General features: G+C 42.3%; 1 protein-coding gene across 2 annotated transcripts in view; it reads left to right on the top strand.

The window, feature by feature from the left end:
* The window catches only part of ITPK1 (inositol-tetrakisphosphate 1-kinase), a 230049-nt gene that overhangs the window by 203169 nt on the left and 7866 nt on the right, over positions 1 to 19014 (top strand). For both annotated transcript variants that reach the window (XM_059723183.1, XM_014596432.3), the window contains 4 exons: positions 1863 to 1903; positions 6520 to 6685; positions 9247 to 9314; positions 10023 to 10185. In XM_059723183.1, coding sequence (XP_059579166.1) covers positions 1863 to 1903; positions 6520 to 6685; positions 9247 to 9314; positions 10023 to 10185 — 438 coding nt within the window. The remainder of the gene's footprint in view (positions 1 to 1862; positions 1904 to 6519; positions 6686 to 9246; positions 9315 to 10022; positions 10186 to 19014) is intronic.

Genomic DNA, 19014 nt, shown 5'->3' with positions numbered 1-19014 from the left:
TCTTTAGTCTCTGCTGAGCTCCAGCCAGGGAGCAGAGGGGAGGGGCCAGCCTACGGTGGCACAGAGCCCTGCCCAGTCCATAGGGCATACTGGGATGCCAGGGGAGTCTGATTTAACTTAAACCAGCAAAGGGTCTAGGACAGACATTGCATAAACCAGTTAGACCCAAATCAGTTATGTCTGATGCTACATTCAACCAGGTTTATCTCAAACCAGTTTCAGCCATTTTCAAACTGGTTTATGTGCACTGAACATCTGTTCTGTTACAGGTTTAAACCAGTTTCTGATCACTTTAAACAGGTTTATGTGTAATATGTGTCCCTAGCTTGGAAGACTGGCTTCAAGGGATGCAGCCTATAGCAGCTGCAGTAAATTGCCTGCCCCATCATAATGGATGCCCATAATTCTTCCTTCCTTCACTTTCTTCACTTTTACTTTCTTCCTTGTCAGTGTCTGCTTGATTGTATTAGTCTACTGGATTATGCAGTGTTGCTTTGTAGGGAACTGAAGGAAAGCCATGCTGAAGCACTGCATGCCTGTTCTCACAGAGACTGCATCCACCAAGAGATGCAGATCTCCTGAAGTTAGAGTAAAACAACCCCTTAAACACCACTGTGAAGGGCTTTGACTTTCCAACTTGTTTTCATCATGGACTGGCCAGTGACAGCCTGCCTGGCTTTGTAGTCCTCAGGTTGCAGAACTCAAGCAGTGGCTCGCAACAGTTAGCACTGCAGTACTGCCAGCTCCAAAGCTTCAAAGAATCACAAGATTGCAAAAAAATCATGCAGTTCTCTTTTAAAAAGTTCATGCTGTGATTTATTTCCTGCACGTGGATTTTTGAATTCCCATTGCTCTTCCTCAGCATGTGTGTAGGGCAAGGTTCTTTGGATAAACCCAATATCTTTTATTAGACCAACTAACATAATTGGGAAAAATCTTCTTTGCAAGCTTTTGGGTACAAACAGCCTTCGTTAGGCTGAGGAAGCATCTTCAGCCTGACTAAGGGTGTTTGTACCTGAAAGCTTGCAAAGAAGAACTTTTCCAACTATGTTAGTTGGTCTAATAAAAGATATTGAATTTACCCAAAGGACCTTGTCTGCCTATGTCCTTAGACCAGCACAGCTACAACCTATACTCAGCATGCGTATAGCACTTAGTGTTTTCCATTCTCCCTAATTTCTTCTTCCCCTTGCCCATCCTGGTGTTTCCAGGATGGAGAAGGGAGGAGGTAATGGAGAGTGTACATGCTCTCATCATTTTCAGGTGGGAATAAGGAAGAGGGATCCAGGATCCTTGAATTGCTGGGGTATTTGTTCCTTCATGTGGGAAATGTACTGGCTCCTGAGGATAAGGAATGAAGCTCTGTCTGCATCCTGCAGCGGCCCTGATTGGTTGCTCTTCCCTAGGAGCTGGGGAAGTGTGGAAGGCAGCCAATCACTCAGGGTTTTCCCCAAAGCTGAAATTTAAATCACTGCCAAATGAACTACAGCTGAAATCTCATAATTCATGGAGAAATCATGAGAGTTGGCAACGCTGCTGCTGCTACTTTAGTCTTTTGTACCTGATGCTTTGTTCCTCTCCCAAACTTAATGCCAAATTTATCTGCTGGGCCATTTATTTCCATCCTGCTGCCTTCCCTCTCACCTGGTATGACTCAACTCCAGTTGCAAACTAGCTGTAAGAAGCTGTGGTTCAGAGCAGGCTAGACTATGGTGGCATTCAGCATGTCAAGAGAGCTAGTGAGTCCTGTTACAGTTGGTATTGGTCTGTTAGACCGTTATATTTGAGCACAAAGGTGTTTAAGGTGTTTGTATGTGGCTCATTTCACACATTCACTGTGGTTATCTTTTCTGTTTATATAGTTTGTAAAACCAGAGTGGCTCATGGAACCAATTCTCATGAGGTGAGTAACTGACCTTGGGGATTTAGTTGCCTCCTTTCTAATCCCTGCATAACTGCTAATAGTTTGGCTAGAGTTTTATTGTGCTGTACTAGTCAGAATGGTACTTCTTACATCACCCCCGCCCCCAACCCACATTTATTCATGTTTGTTCCTCGGGCTCAGTTTAACCCTGTCTCGTACCTTGGGGTCCAAAGTGCCGTCCTTAGGAGCAGAGTGAGACGAGTCTCCTTTGGTGGGAGCTTAAGCTAAGTGAGCTGTCTTGTGGACCATCTCTGTGCCCCGATGTGAGGTGTCAGTGCTGAGAACTGGTGCTGAGATGTGGCATCTTTGATCCTCTTCTGTGAGATTGTGAGAGAAAGGAGACAAGATAAGTAGGACAGGCTGCCATGTGACACTCTTTATGGCGGGACTTAAGGGACAGGAGCCAAGTTCCACATTATACTCTGTTCTCTTCATGAGCTGGAAAGAGGCTCTGTAAAAAAAAAAAAAAAAAAAAAAAAAAAAAAAAAAAAAAAAAATTGGGCTGGGCTTTGCTTCCAATCTGAGGTGGCCATAATCAAAATGATTGCATATCCTTGAGGTGAGGGAATCTCTAAGAATCTTGGCTGGCTGTGAGTACAGGGAAACAGCGTGGAGCTAGAGAACCATCTCTCAGCTCATTCTCCTATGTGCTTCCAGCCTCTCTCAAGTCCCCATCTGAAAAGCCAGGCCCTACTCCCTTGGAATAAAAATGCATTGTTCTTTAACACTTTAGCTATTGTCAGATACATTTTCCAGCTGCTCCTAAAGTCTGCAGTGCATTGCTGCAACACCTCTAAGAATTAAGGGCTCTGGAGTGAAGTGAAATTTGGAGAAATACGATGCCTGTCACCAAAATGATGAATGATCGATATTAGTATATAAACATAATTAAATCTGTGACTCAAACCTTAGCTGGATCTTACTCCCTCTTTGCAATGATGTGGTGTGTAGTTCTGGGGAGAGTTTAGGGGAGTGCCTGATATCTGCTGGCCACTCCTTGACATTTTCTCCTGTTTTGGTGGGATTTCTGTTTCCCTGCTTCTAGTTCTCCTGCAGCCGCCCTGTGAAATGCATGAGACTTTCAGCACCTAACGAATTCAGCATGGACTTCTTGATGAGTCTTTCCATTCTCAAAAAAAAATCTGACTCATTTAAACCTTCTGCAGGAAGCAGCATGTGAATATTTTCATAGTGGGGCTGTTGTCACAGAAGCTGATTACTGCTGCCCAAGATGGTACCCTGCAACAAGCCTGGAGTCCTGCACGGCACTTCAGCCCCTGTGTAGCAGAACTGCAGGTGGTGTTAAGGCTGGTTTATGGTCCAACAGCAACCTATCTTGTAGTAGCTACATGTGGAGAATGGCTGCTTGAGACGTATGGAATGCTTTTTTTGTTGAGAGGAGGCAGTGTCTCTAATGGTTTGAACACAAGAGGCAAGAAACTCTCTCGTTCTGTTGTCTCCTCTGCCAGTGACTCCCTCTGTGCCCATAGGCATGTTGTTTAATCTTCTGAAGATGTCTTTATTGCAAAGATGGCCTGAGCTTTAACCTTGATGTTGCCCCCCAAAATCCTACTTCAGTTGACACAGAAAAATATCTAACTTGGACTTGTGGATGCTTTTACTCCTTGGCTCACTGAGGATATAGACTTGAGCTTCGGTTTGGCATCAAACTAAGCTGGCAACTTGCCTATTTGGCAGCTAACGCAAGCTTGGAGTGCAAGCTAATCAAACCCTGGGTGCTGTTAGTCTCCAGTGATATCCCGCCATTCCATGTGGACTGCACATTTGTTCTCTTACCACCCCGCTTCCCCTACTTCCTTCTTTCTCAGCCCTGGAAGTCACCTATGTTGGCTTAGCGTTTTAACCCTGTTTTGTGTGCTCCATTTTTACTACATTTCCACAGCGCTATAATAGAGATACTGTCCAAGAAATCCTCCCCTCATGCTGCCACTTGGCCAGAAGCTGATACCAGCCTTTGGTAAAGCTGTAGTGTGACATCAGTAAGACCCAGCATGTGGTGAAACGTGCCCAAAACAACCCTGGTGTGTTTAGCAGACTGGAATGAATGAAATAGATTGGCAGAGAATATGAATCATTTTCTGGTTTGCCAAATTAATTCCTTAAGGACACTGTCACTGAAAGCTCCTGGTGCCAAATGTTGCTTCATTTAACTTTCCAAACTCTCTGTAACGTCACATGGAAGCTGTTTATGTAAAGCATTGTTCTTATGTCACTCTCACAGATGATGGCTTCGTATGTGCTTACTCACCCTGCAAATGAATTCATGGAGAAATCCAGTTTTATGCACTGCTAAAAACCATGGGATATCCCACCAGGAATCTATTCAAGCATGCTGGCTAGTACAGAAACATCATGCACATGTTTCCACGACTGCTAGACCCGTGTAGGCATGGCTAGCCTGGGCTAATTCCAGCAATGAAGACATACCCTTTTCCACCTGGAAAATGGGATTAATGAATAGATTTTCATCTTGGCTCCCATGAAACACCTTTAATAATGTTTACAAAGTGAACCTTGAAAATATGAAGAGCTACATGGTGCTGTTATTTTATATAAAATGATGTAATATTGTGTTGGACCCTCTACAAATGTAGAGAATCATAGCCATCCCTGCCATCAGTGTGGGGAAAAAATGTGTTAAGTTGTTGGTATGGCTTTGAGTCATTTTGATGGATGATTCTATAGAAGCTTACTTGAACAGGTTATTAATGTGCATCTAGTATAATAGAGATGGAGTAAGAATATCATTGCAAGTAGGCATTGACAACATACACTAACTTGCACTCAGAAAACGTTAAGAGAATCGACTGATTCATTGCGTATGCATACAGACAATTATGTGATCTAATATGGTCTGCTAGGTATAGAAGAGAATGGAATAGTAAACAGCTGGGTAGAGACAAACATGTGCTCAGACCTTTAACCATGAATGGATATCACTCTGTTGTTTATCTGGGCCAGATTTTTGCCTTTTTAAGTATCATTTTTTATCAAAATACCTCCTCCTTAAAAGGGGCAAAATGAGAAGTTAACATGAAGTCAAATATAGCTCTGCAAAGTAAGATTACAACATAAATCAAATGGACAGGCGTGTGCACATAGGAGATAGAAGAAACTATTTCATGGCATGCAATTTGTAAAATCCATGGGCGCTCCTGACTTCACTGAGATCCAGTTAATCATAGAAGTAAAGAAGAGAGACAGGGAGCATATAGAGCAAGAGTGGTATGATGAGTCATACTCTGCCACTGGAATGTTTGGTGACCCAGAACAAATCACTTAAACTCAGAGGTTCTCTCTCCCTCCATGAAAACCCGACCCTACTGAAATCGGATCGTCGGCTGCTGTGGAAGACAGAAGGATCTTGCATTGTGCTCTCCTGATTCCATTGGAGTTTCTCTGGTGGAGAGTTCCATGCTTTGAATACTTTTTCACTCGAAATGACTTCTCCCTATCAAAATCCATCCAAGTTAGATGCTCTCAGGCATTGCACCTGATACTGTTCATTGGTATCATTGGAGTGACCTGTCTTTTAGTTACTTGGACCACAGCCTATATAATGCTTTAGAGAGGAAGAGCAGACTTTGAATTGTCCCTGACCATTAAATGGGGAGCATTGATATGAAGTGCTGTCATCAACCTTTGCCAGTTAGCAGGCACACATGGTGCTTTGCACCGATTGATGCTTGTCACCTCCAGATGGGAGATATTGTCATAGTCCATCCTCAGAGCAACAAAAGCCATGCATTACAATAGGAGAGCACAGTTTTCAAAGCAATTAAAGTTGGAAATAAGTGTGTCTGGCTGATGATTTAATTGGATGTCCAAGCATAGAGCTCAGTTGTATATGTTGGTGCCTATGGCTGGCTCCTCAAAGTGCTTCCCTTCACTATTACTTAAATGTTACATGAGCTAGGTTTGAACTGGTTGTTGCTCATCATTAAAGCCCCATAAATTATTTCCTCTGGCATATTTCTTCCTGTGCCTGCATTCTTCATCTAAGGGGTCTGTACACTTGGAGAAATTGGATGAAACTGAGCCAAGAAAAATGTTGGCTGAGCATTTCCTAGCAGCAAGAACTGTTAGACTATGAAGAACTCTCTCAAGTGAAGTGATGGAAGCCCTATTGCTTCAGAGAGTTAAAACCAGGCTGAATGAAGCGATTAGAGAAACAGCTTGTATTGTCAAGGAGTGGTCAGCACTTCTTAGTAGGCAGCGTCTGAAAAACCTGATAGGTATTTTCCGGGCTTTGTCACTCAAACCTTTTACTGATTTTAAAATAAAAACTAAAATCGGGATTGTGAATAAACTAACTGTGATGGATGACATTGTGTGTATGTATAAAAACTTAATTTAAAATGAAAGCTGCACTGCCAATAACATCCTGAGGGTTTTAGAGCTTGCTTACAGCAGTGAACATAATAAAATAAAAGCTAGCAACAGAGAGGGGATTTGGGCATTATCCCTGAATAGATATTCCCCATTACTTGCACTGTGATCAGACAACTGAGAAATGCAAAATAAATGAAAGCCTAAATCCTTGTGGAGAACTGTATTTGTGTTTTGTGCTTTAGATGGCAATTGTATTCAACCAGGAAGGCCTGACAGCCATCCGCCCCCCCTGTGTGATTCAGAGCTTCATCAATCACAATGCTGTGCTGTATAAAGTGTTTGTGGTCGGAGAGTCGTACACTGTTGTGAAAAGACCATCTCTAAAGAACTTCTCTGCCGGTGTCTCAGGTAAATTGCTTGTGTGTTAGCTTTGAATGCAGGCATGAGCTCCGAGGGCCTTTGTGCCTGGGAGCCTGAATGAAAAATGACTTTGAGTAGGCTGCTAAAATTAAGGCATCTGGTTTTCACATACTGTATTTCCTCCTCTGTATTATTTCAGTAGAAAGGGAGATAACTCATCTGCTCTGGAATACATGTGAATGGAGATCCTGTAGTAAATATTTATGTGACATTAACCTGAGTCTTACCTGTTAAAAGCTGTGGTTTATGTCATTGTTGAAGGAGAGAGAGCCCCTCCACTAGAAGTTCTAAACACTCAGCAGGTTCATTTGTCACTTGCTCTTGGAGTTTTATATAGTTGAATGTTGGAGAGAGATTCCTGGATTCTGTCATTTGGGAACTTCCTGGTCTTATCTTTACCTCAATCTTTTTTATGTTTAAATTAAGAGCCAGTTGAATTCTGTCACATGGGTCAATTTTTTTAAATCACGATGGGAAAAATAGCTGTACATTTTCACTTGATTGCAGTTGGCAAATATTTGGGGGAACAAAACCTTCAGAGATAATGATTCTCCTGTTATCACCACTAGGTACAATTTTAAATCGGCAGTATTTATTTGGAGAGTTTTAATGAAATGTGTTGAAATCTCCTTTTGTGGAAGAAATACAGCTTTCATTGCAAAGCATTGGACTATAGAAAGCTGTACAAGTTTAGCAGAACTAGTATTTCAGAACTGATGTATCTAGCAGGTAGTAGGTAAAGGACTGGGCCACATTATGCCATAGGCTGTACAGAGAAGTAGCAGAGTTCATGTCTTAAGGAGCCTGTGCTCTAGCAGTCCAACTGCTATAGCCTAACAAAGCAGATGTGTGGCCTGGGAATGGGTGAAAAGGGAAAGTACCAAAACCAGCAAAGATTAACAGAACAATACAAGCTCATCACTTGCCTTGGTGGTAGTGATATATATAGGGAGAGAGAGTGGAGAGTTGCTCTAATTAACGTGCCCAGAGTGTCTTGGGTATTAGCATTCCTGTGCTTCAAAATGGCTGTGGGGGCACTTTATCTAAAGCTCATCAAATAAGTTTTAGTTAAAGCGCCCCTGCCACCATTTTGAAGCACAGGGATGCTGATGCACGAGATGCAGGAGGCTGCTAGAGCACGGTAATTGCCATGTTCCAGCAGACTTGGTTTATCACTGCAATTCCAGTGCGTCAGAGCAGTCTTCTTGCTCATGTATAGGCACCCTTAGAGTCTAACTGCTTCAAAGAGGTATGAGTTTTCACAGACAACAACCTACTTCATCAGATGCTAACGTCTTCCCTACACTGCCCCTTCTCCCTTTCCCCATCAAGTTTCCCTTGTCCATCTCTAACCTGTCCATATGCATCAGGAACATGTGTGATTTAGTGATTACAAACAGCTAAGCACTAGTAGCTTGATCTTCAGATCTGCTGCTCTGCAGGAGCTCTGGGCTGTGAGCATCACTGAAAATTAGGTCATGAATATCTAAAAGCTGGCATTGCCACCTGCTGTAGGTCTCCACCATTGTTCTTCCACATGTTATCAGAAGTCACAGATTGATTTTGTCCCATGTCTTCTGCATCTTTACTATAAGCAATCAGCTAGGACTTTCTGTGGTTCTGTCTGCTGACTAGAACAGCTCAGGAGTGACACCCTCTTTGACTGACCCATTAAGAGAGTAATGGCTCCTGCATAGTCCATGCTACGTTTGTTTTGACATTGGCCCAGATTCACTCCTGGATCTGTGCGCTGGTAGAGGACCCTGGTGGTGGAAGCTCAGCCCCAAGTGATCTGGATGGAAAGCTTTCAGAACATCTGCCCTGCCAGAAAGCCTGAAAGGGGATGCAATGGGCAAAGGAGGTGGCATAGATGGAGGGTGAGCAGGATGCAGGTCCTGGAGCAGCCTCTGCAGTAAGGCTCCTGTGGTGACAGCAGATTTAAAAATATTCCTAGTCTTTTAGCAGTATCCTCTGTCTGCCTCTTCACTGAGGTGATCCTGCCATTTGGGGTCACCCCTTTGGGGAACCTGTCCTTTGGGATCAGGATATTTTAATTTGAAACCTCCCTGCACTCTCTTAGTTGAATCTGATGCCAGCCATAACAATGACCTTCCCCATCAGTCATGTAAACAAGATTTTGAATGTTTCCAGTTGAATGGTCATTTTAATTCCTAAAAATTACCTAGGAACAGTTTCATTAACTTAGGAAAAATGGTTTCTAATTAATAGGATTTATTTTATTGCAGGGAAACACAACCATCCATATATAATATACTCATGCGTTTGTATATCTTGTGTGTATCCTAAGATCTTAAAACTGTATCGGTCTCTGGCTGTATTTTTCTACAGTTGATAGGTAACTAAGTGATGGAAGACTGGAAAATACCATTTTTTCGGGGGGGGACTGGCTCGCGAATGTTATTAACTATTAATCTGGATTAGATTCCCTGGTCTGTACTGCCACCTAGTGTTGTATGCAGCCTAATCCTTTATAAATCAAAAGAAATTCCAAGTCTATATTCATTTATTACTTTTCTTTTTAATTTCAGATAGAGAATCAATATTTTTCAACAGCCACAATGTGTCAAAGCCAGAATCTTCCTCAGTCTTAACAGCAGTAAGTACTTTATAACATTGATATAAACTACTCTCTCTCTCTCTCTCTCGTTAAAGCAGTAATGAATAGTGAATCTTAATTATAAATTGTATCTGGTCAGCTCCCAAGGAGTAGTTAATTTCCCATTTACAAATTATCCAAATCTACATCAATAACTTGTTGTAAATTAATAACAAACTTGAAAACCCATACAAAAGGCAGCTTCTGCCTTGAAGCAACTCCAGAAGGCTAAGTAGAGTTTGAATCTTCTGCAGAAAACTGCTTTCTGTTAATTAACTTTTATCAGTCTGTTGAGACAGACTAAATTCTAGATTATGGCACCATTCATTTGGTGAAATCCAAAACAATCTTCAGTGCAAAAGTAAAGGTTGCAGTGTTCTTTTTGTTTTGAAATATATGCATTTAGTAATTAAAATACTGGACCTGATTCTTCATTTGCTTTTATTGGGGTTCTGTGTCTCTTGATTTTTCATGGAGTTTCACAAGTGTGAAATCGGTATAACAAGAAGTGAATGAGGTACAATGGAGAAGCCCAACTTTTAATTTGCATAAAATGCTAAATGGCAAAAGAAGCTGTTGTGGGTTCTCTTTTTTTAATTCATGGAAGTGATTCTCCTGCAGTGATCGAGAGACTCTTTAGATTGACATTTGCGGTGAAGAGAGAGCTGAGTTCCAAGCACCCAGGATTTTTTTCTGTTTATGTTGTAGCTTGATAAAATCGAAGGTGTGTTTGAGCGGCCAAATGATGATGTCATCCGGGAGATCTCCAAGGCACTGAGACAGGCTCTGGGAGTTTCCCTATTTGGAATTGACATCATCATTAACAATCAGACTGGGCAGCATGCAGTCATTGATATCAATGCATTCCCAGGTAAGAAAGTTCTTTCACTTTGCACTGTGCTGTATGGATGCCAATCCCTGTATTTTTAAAGTGGAATTTATATTACTGGTGAATGGAAGTCAGTTGGATTGCTGCCTCTTAAAATAAAAAATGGAGCAGATTTTCTGATTGCAGGGTGCTATTCATTGGGGTGATGGATCTCTAATCTAGTATTTCAGTAGCACATGCCAAAACTAGAGCTTTAGGACAAAGATAGCCATAGTGTGGATGGCTAGTCAATTTTATGCCATACCTTCCACCCTCTATTATACAGAGGTAGGACCCTCACCCCCAGAGGATCCCTAAATGAAGTACTTAATTTTGAGTCTCATGGAAGGCCACTGGTCTGTCTGCCTCATGGTGTGGAAGGTGAGGACAACTTCAGGCAGGTTTATCCAGCTTTTGTTGGGTACCATGACACAATGACATTGAAGAGTAGGCACAGCCAGCCATGTACCTTTCAAAATCTGAGTTAATAAAATGAAACACTTTTCACAGATAAATTATTACAGCAGTAACTGGGGAGTAATGTATGTAAGAGGGGTGCTGGGACCCTCAGAACACAGGAGATGTCTTAGCAGATGGGAAGATCATTCCATCTCATTCAGAAACCTGACAAGTTGCTATGGTTTGACACTGAAGGATAACAATATTTATAGACCAAGTCAAAATCAATATTGTTTCCCTTGCCTTGTTCAGTCACTTTTGAAACCATATCCTGTGCTAACAAGTTCTTCGCATATGGAATGTGTGAATCAGCACAAAGGTGAATAATAATGTGCTGTCTCAGTTCCATGTTCATTAGCTTAACAGCAAAAAAAAAATGCATCTGCTAGGCGCTGGGAGTAGTTGCCTTGTACATGCTTTTCATGTGATATTTTTATCTCACTACTGAAACTGTAGGATTCCCTTGTACAAACGTGTGCAGAGTTGTTAATCTGGTGTGCTTTCTTCTTCTTCCAACTTTTTGATGGTGTGAGGTTTTGGGGGTTTTTTTCTGTTTTTTGAGGCAGAAATTCTGTCCCAAATTGTCTCCCTTCTTAATCTCTCACTTCTGGTTTTTCACCTTCCTAAGTGTTATAACCAAGGAAGCCAAATGAAAACCAGCTCCTTTTAATATGATGGATGTCATTACTAGATGCCAGTCCATCCCATTTTATCTACATAGTCATCCATTTTCCTAGATTCAGAGCTTTCTTTTAAAATACTATCTGTTGCCCACCACCTCCGTGGTGCTCTGAGTTCTTCAAGCCACTTTGCAGTATGAACCTTCCCTTCATTTGTGGTGGGGATGCCTCCACTGTGCTGGTATGACCCACAAACAAATGACAAAAGAATTGCAAATAGTCTTCCAATAGAATAAAGGGGAACAAACCACCTAATTCATTTTAAGATAGAGGTTGATACATTTTGAGTGAGTTTATTTTGCATACCTCCTTTCAGTGGCAAGGAACTGGACTTTATAATCCAGAAAGTCCTATTCCAATCTTATCTACATTCCTACTGCCAAAAAACACAGCACAAACAATGGCCGAGGGCTTTAATGTTTTTAACAAACTAAACTTCAACCTCCCTTTTCCCCAAAACAGTGACTCCTGCATTGGGTGAAAGCTGCAGCAAATTTCAGTATTCAAGGAGAGATTTTTTTCCATCCCTGTTGCAGAAGCTCGTGGAGAGACACCTGCATACCAACGCTGTTCTGTTGTAGAGCTTCCCGCCCACAGCTGCAGCTTTTCACTAGACATCAGAAATTCCTTCTGAGTCAGGCATTTTGAGCTGCATGATATCTTGTGCTTTTAAGAGGCATTGGATCAATAGTTTGTTCTCTGTAAATAGATAGATATTTTGGACACTGAAGCAAGAAAACTTCTTGTCCTTTCAAAATGTTTGAACGCATAGAGAGGCTCTGTTTATGTAAGTTTATGGTTACCAATCCTTAAATTTGTTACCAAATAGATTAGGGAGGGGCAGCTACCCAGTGGGTTTGTACATTTGCGTATTTATTTTCCAACCAAGAAAAATTCAGTGCTGCTCATTCACGCCTCAAACTGCATGTCCCACAACCAAGCCCAACTGCTGCATTTCCCTGGGATTGCCATCTCTTAGGCCCCTGCCACATATTACATATCTTATGCAATTAACTGGTTAAATGCAGACAAATTTAGACTGGCCCCATGTGCAAAGTAATTATTCCACCATAAAAATTACTATCTAGCTATAAAAAAGAGCCAACGAGCTACAAAGTTACACATTTTCAAGCACTATCTCTATAGCTGGCTTCTCATCAGTTTTAATTTGAATGTGGGACAGGACCTTTTTAAAAGCACAGTCCTGTACAGTCAGTTCCAAAAATTCTTTACATGAGAAAAGATGGCACAACAGCTTTCTGAAGAGAAACTGACCCCTTAAGGGCATTTCTGACAATCTACATCACAGTGGACCTAATCTTCCCACATCCACTCCTTTCCTCAGTAAGGTGAACTTTCAGAGGGCTCTCTCTTCTTTGCTTGTGTCATCCTAGCTTGTGAAGCCAGAAGTTGAGCTGCCAGATGGAGGTGTGGGACATACCTGTAAAATGGGCTCACACCCTACTTCAGATAGTCCCAGCTACTGAGATGAAGACAGGCTGGCCCAAACCTTGTTCCGTCTGCTCCCAAATCCAATTTACTCTGCTACTGCCATAATCAGATTGCAAAGCTCATGAACCTACCCCTTCCCCGAGCTGTTGCTGTGATCTTGGGTCTGATTTACCATTGCCAGTTTGTAGTGGAAGTACGTGTAGAAGTGCATCATCTGTCATCTGCTGTGTATCGTAACAATGTTTTTTCAACAATCTTTATAAGATAAATGTCAAAGACACCTGCTGTCTGTCCTACATGACTGAAAACTGCCTGGACTGTATATTTGGATGTAGCAACACAATGAAATATTTAATGCTAGGCAGGTAGACATTAGAATGCATTCTGTCAGGTTGAGGTGATCTGACTTGAGAAGATGATAGAGTGAAAAAGGTTACATATATACTGTTTCATCATGTCTTTACCTGGTTACTGTTGTTCATGCATAAATTTGGGTGTGGTTTCTGTGTTCTGTTGTCTGCAGTGTCAGAGTTAGAGACTCCATGTGTTTTCGGTGGAGTTTGAGTGTAGGAAATCTGGATGTATGTTATGATATGGAAGTGTTAACTTGGTGTCACCAGCAGAGGAGAGTGACCGTCTTCTCCCAGGTGTTGAGAAGATGACAGTGCGCAAAAATGGGTTTCATCATTGGCTGTCTGCAAATGAAGGGCACTCTTTTAACAACCAAACTTACAATATTTGCAATGTTAGTTTAAAATTTACTGATTTGTTCCAAAACCTGTGTGGAGGTGATCTCCACTTGCTAAATATAGGTCTTGACCTGCATCGCAACACCCCCAAAGGTCAAGCAGGACATTTTTGTGATGGTTTGATTCAGATGCATCTCAAACTGTGGTTGTCCTACCTGTCTGTGCTCATGAAGCTGATACTGTTCACATTCAGTATTTTTACTACTTACCTCTGTAATACCAAATTCAGATCTCATAGAATTAGAAAGTAGGGTTGGAAAGGACCTCAGGAAGTCATCTAATCCAGGTTCCTGCTCAAAGCAGGAACATCCCTATCCAAACCATCTCATACCTTATCTAACCAGTTCCTAAAACTATAGAAACAACCTTGTCACACAGCTACAAGGCATGTAGCCCAGAGACACGAAAAACACCCTTCATTCCTTTTCGCCAACTTGGAGACAGCAAATAATTCTACTTGTTGTACCTCCTTTCTGTAGCCCTTTTCACTTTTATAAACTTACCCCAGGCTTTTTAATCTTCATCTGTAACTAAGCTGGTTGTAAAGCTCTGCTTTGTTCCCCTGCTTTGAACATTGTCCTCTACAATATCTATCTCCTCTGGGCTATCGAGCTCTTTTTGTGATCTCCCATTCTGTGGGACTCCTGGATTTCTAACTGTTGTTCTTTGTAGGCATTGCTACTCCTATATCATCCCTAAACAATGCTTCTCCAACCTCTTCCTGGACATCTCCAAATTATGAAGGAGATTCCACAACTTTCCTAGGCAGTCTATTCCACTGTCTCACTGTTCTAACAGTGAAAAAGTTCTTTCCAGGTATCCAATCTAAACCTGCTTCGCTGCAATATCAAGCCATTGCTATGTATCCTACTCTTTGCTGAGATAGGTAAAAGGTGTCCTCTGTAGTCTTTGTGGTAGCAGTCTTCAAATATCTGAAGTCCTATCATATCCCTTCTCAATCACCTTGACTGCTTGCAGATGTTAAAATAAGTAAACCAGCACTTTATTTTCAACTCTGCATATTCCTGTGCCAAGCCCCATACATACCCAGAAGAAGCAGCATCTTAGTTGAACCCAGCTCTGCAGCCTCTGTATAGATCAGGTGCTTTGGTGGGGCTTTTTGGCACTTTTATGTAATAGCTGATTTAAATCAGCTTTAGCTAAAAGCTCCAGAAGGCCCCGCTGAATCACCCAATCTGTACAGATGCTGCAGAGCTGGGCCAAAATAATGCGCTGCTGCTTCTGGTAAAATGTGTTGTATTGGGGAAGGAGGTGGAGGCCAGTTTAACATCTCTAAGCAGCCCTTTTCCACAAGCTCAAAATGCCACTTCTCTCATAGTTTGCCTTCCAAGCCCTTTATCATTTTTATCACATCCCTTTTATCTCCATTTGCTTAAAGAGCCCAAAACTACACACAGTATTCTAGTTGAGGCCTAACCTGTTCTGAGTAAATAGATGATATTACCAGCCATGTCTTGCACCTGTTGCACATATTGATGCAGCTCAAAATTGCATTCGCTTTTTTTACAGCTGCATTACAGTGCAGATTTGCATTAAGACTGTGATCGACCAATACTCCTACATCGTTTTCCATAGTGCTGCCATCCAGTCAGTTATCACCCATGTTGTTCTTGTGTTTTGATTTATTCTACCCAAGGTGCAGCACCTTGCATTTGTCAGCATTGAGCTGACAAATGAACTGACAAACTGAACCCTGTTGGCTCTAGCCCAGCTTTCCAGTTCTCAGAATCCTTTAGAATTGCGCTTCTGTCTTCCCAGGTTTTTGCAGTCCTTCTAGGTTCATGTCATTACACATTTTTCTCGTGAATCCAGCATCCAGATTTCAAGTAAGCAGGAGCTACTGCACTGATTGCACTGGACCCCATGGAAGTGGTACCCACTTAGAGATCTAAGCCAAATCCACAGAATCTGTTCATCACTTGAAAGTCTCTGGGTTAGGATCAGAGTGGAGAGCAACAAGGATGATGTTATGGTGGGAGTCTGCTATAGACCACCAGACCAGGAGGAAGTAGTAGATGAGGCTTTCTTCAAACAGCTAGTAGAAGTTTCCTGATCATAGGCCCTGGTTCTCATGGGGGACTTCAGTCACCCTGACATCTGCTGGGATGGCAATACAGCAGTGTACAGGCAATCCAGAAAGTTTTTAGAGAGTATGGGGACAACTTCCTGGTGCAAATGCTGGAGTGGCCAACTAAGAGCCAACTAAGGATCCTCTGGGAAGCCAGTCTGAAGGGGGGAGGAGTCCAGGAGAGCTGGCTGTACTTCACAAACAAACAAACAAAAAAACCCAAACCAAAACAAAAAAAAAACCTTAATGAGGGTGAAGGAACAAGCCATGTGAAGGAAGACTAGTAAGTATGGCAGAAGACCAGCTTGGCTTAGCAGGGAACTCTTCAGTAAGCTTTAAAAAAAAAAAAAAAAAAAAGCTTATAATAAATGGAAACTCGGATGGAGAATTAGGGATGAGTATGAGAGTATTGTTTGGGCATGCAGGGATGAAGGCCAAAGCACAACTGGAGTTGCAGCTAGCAAGGAATGTGAAGAGCAACAAGAAGGGTTTTTACAAGTATCTCCATAGCAGGAGGATCAGGGCAAATGTGGGTCCCTTACTGTATGGGGGAGGCAGCCTAGTGACAGGATGAAGAAAAGGCTGAAGTGCTCAATGCTTTTTTCACCTCAGTCTTCATGGGCAAAGTCAGCTCCCAAACTACTGCACTAGGCAGCACAGTTTGGGGAGGAGGTGAGCAGCCAACTGTGGAAAAGAACAGGTTAGGGATTATTTAGAAAGGCTTGACATATACAAGTGCATGGGGCTCAGCAGTTTGCACCCAAAGGTGCTGAGGGAGGGGGCCACTGCGATTGCAGAGCCACTGACCGTTATCTTTGAAAAGTCATGGTTACTGGGAGAGGTCCCAGATGATTGGAAAAAAGCAAATATAGTGTCCATGTTTAAGAAAGGGGGAAAAGGAGGACCCAGGGAACTACAGATTGGTCAACCTTACCTCAGTTGCTGGAAAAATCATGGAGCAAATCCTCAAGGAATCTATTTCTAAGCACTTGGAGGAGGAGCAGAAGGTGATTAGGAACAGTCAGCATGGTTTCACCAGGGACAAGTCATGCCTGACCAACCTAAATGCCTTCTATGATGAGATGACTGGCTTTGCAGATGTGGGGAGACCAGTGGATGTGGTATGCTTTGACTTTAGGAAAGCTTTTAATACAATCTCCCACAACAATGTTGCAGGCAAGCTAAGGAAGTACGGGTTGGATAAATGAACTATAAGGCAGATAGAAAACTGGCTGGATCTTTAGGCTCAGAGTAATAATCAATGGCTCAATATCTAGTAGGCAGCCAGTATCAAGTAGAGTGCCCCATGGGTAGGTCCTGGGGCTAGTTTCATTCAGTATCTTCATCAATGACCTGGAAGATGGCATAGAGTGCACCCTCAGCAAGTGTGCAGATGATACCAAGCTGTGGGGAGGCGGGAAATAGTAGATATGCTGGAGGGTAAGGATAGGATTTGGAGAGATTTAGACAAATTGGAGGATTGGACCAAAATAAATCTCATGAGGTTCAGCAAGGACAAGTACAAAGTCCTACATTTAAGACAGAAAAATCCCATGTACCAGTACAGGTTGGGAACTGATTGGCTGGACAGCACCTCTGCAGAAAAGGACCTGGGGGTTACAGTGGACAGTAAGATTAATATGAGCCAGCAGTGTGCCCTTATTGCCAAGAAGGCTAATGGCATACTGGGCTGCACTGGTAGGAGTGTTGCCAGCAGATCAAGGGAAGTGATTATTTCCTTCCATTCAGCACGGGTGAGGCCACATCTGGAGTAGTGTGTCCAGTTTTGGGGCCCCCACTACAGAAGGAATGTGGAGAAATTGGAGAGAGTCAGGTGGAGGGCAGTGAAAATGGTTAAGGGGCTGGGGTGCACAACTTAATGAGGGGAGGCTGAGGGAACTGAGCTTATTTAGTCTAGAGAAGAGAAGACTGAGGTGGGATTTAATAGCAGCCTTCAACTACTTGAAGGGTGTGTCCAAAGAGGATGGAGCTGGACTGTTGTCATCTGGCAGATGACGGAACAGGAGCAATAGTTTCAAGTTGCAGCAAGGGAAGTTTAGGTTGGATATTAGGAAACACTTTTTCACAAGGAAGGTAGGAGAGCACTAGAACAGGTTACCCAGAGAGGTTGTGGAATCTCCATCCTTGGAGACTTTTAAGACCAGGCTACAAAAGGCCTTGGCTGGGATGATCTAGTTGGGGATGAGCAGGGGTCTGGAATAGATGAACTAGTCCAACCCCTTAGATCTAGTTGCTTTGAGCAGGGTGTTGGACTAGATGATCTCCTGACTAGATGATCTGAGGTCCCTCCAACCCTAATTTTCTGTGATCATAACTTGTGGAAAGAATGTCCTGCCACTGTCCCTCTGTAACTTAACCCCCATCCCTGTTTCCTGTAATTTCTTCAGACAAAACCTAATTCATGCTTCCACCTGATTTCCTGAATGTGCAGTCATTGCTTTGAATTTTCCTTTGAAGATGCTGTGGCAACACTTAGTTATTAGCAGCCAGCAGCATGACTGTGGTTCTTTATAGAATTCTTGTGTGTCCATTCAGTCCTTGCATTGAGTCAGGCTGGAGTTTACCTCCTCTCTTCCTGACTCCTTCCTTTATTTACCATGTGTACTCCAATTCTGAATGACTGCAGCATCCCCAGAGAGATGCTGCGAAGTGCTGGTTCAGAAGTGTACAGTTTCCTATATTCTAATACCTCTCACTTCTCAGGACTTAATAAGTGTTTCTGTCCTAGCCCCATAGATATTAAGAATGACTTCCTTACGAGTTTCCTGTGTGCCGTCTGCATAGGGCTTGTTTTATTTTAACTGAGCATGCCCAGATCACCCCAGGCCACTGTGGATCTTCCCTCTGCACGTTAAAGCTGTTGCTATGGAGATGGCTTATTCCCAGAGTGTTTGAAGTGCATTGAGTAGATTTAAAAACTAATTCCCTGGTGGTGGGAGAGGTTACATAAGCAAGAGATGTTAACAGAAGCTGTGTGACAGAAGTGGGGATTCCTTGACTCCTGCTCTACTAACCATCCTAGCTGGGTGCTGGGTGATGCCCAGCTGATTAATGCTGCTCACGGATGCCCGGGGAGCTGGCATTTTGAATTTGGTTGATTCTATTTTTTTTATGCATTTCAAGTTGTAAAGAAAACCTGAGTTGTGAAAGCTGTTGTCTGGGATATACTGGTTGTATACCAGTTGCCTTTTAAAAGACACATAGGAAAATTGTCTAATCTGCTGTAGTTTCAAAAACCAAAACCAATTTAGCAGTATAAATGACAATTAATTCTTTCTCACATTTGGGTTATAAATATGCCATACAATGACAAAAAAAACACCTCTCTTTAGAATCCAAACCTAGCATTTTATTTATTTATTTATTTATTTATTTATTTTGT

This window comes from Alligator mississippiensis, chromosome 2, assembly GCF_030867095.1.
Source record: "Alligator mississippiensis isolate rAllMis1 chromosome 2, rAllMis1, whole genome shotgun sequence".
Taxonomy (NCBI): Eukaryota; Metazoa; Chordata; order Crocodylia; family Alligatoridae; genus Alligator; species Alligator mississippiensis.
Note: the sequence above shows the minus strand (reverse complement) of the source record. Positions and strands in the feature narration are given on the sequence as shown.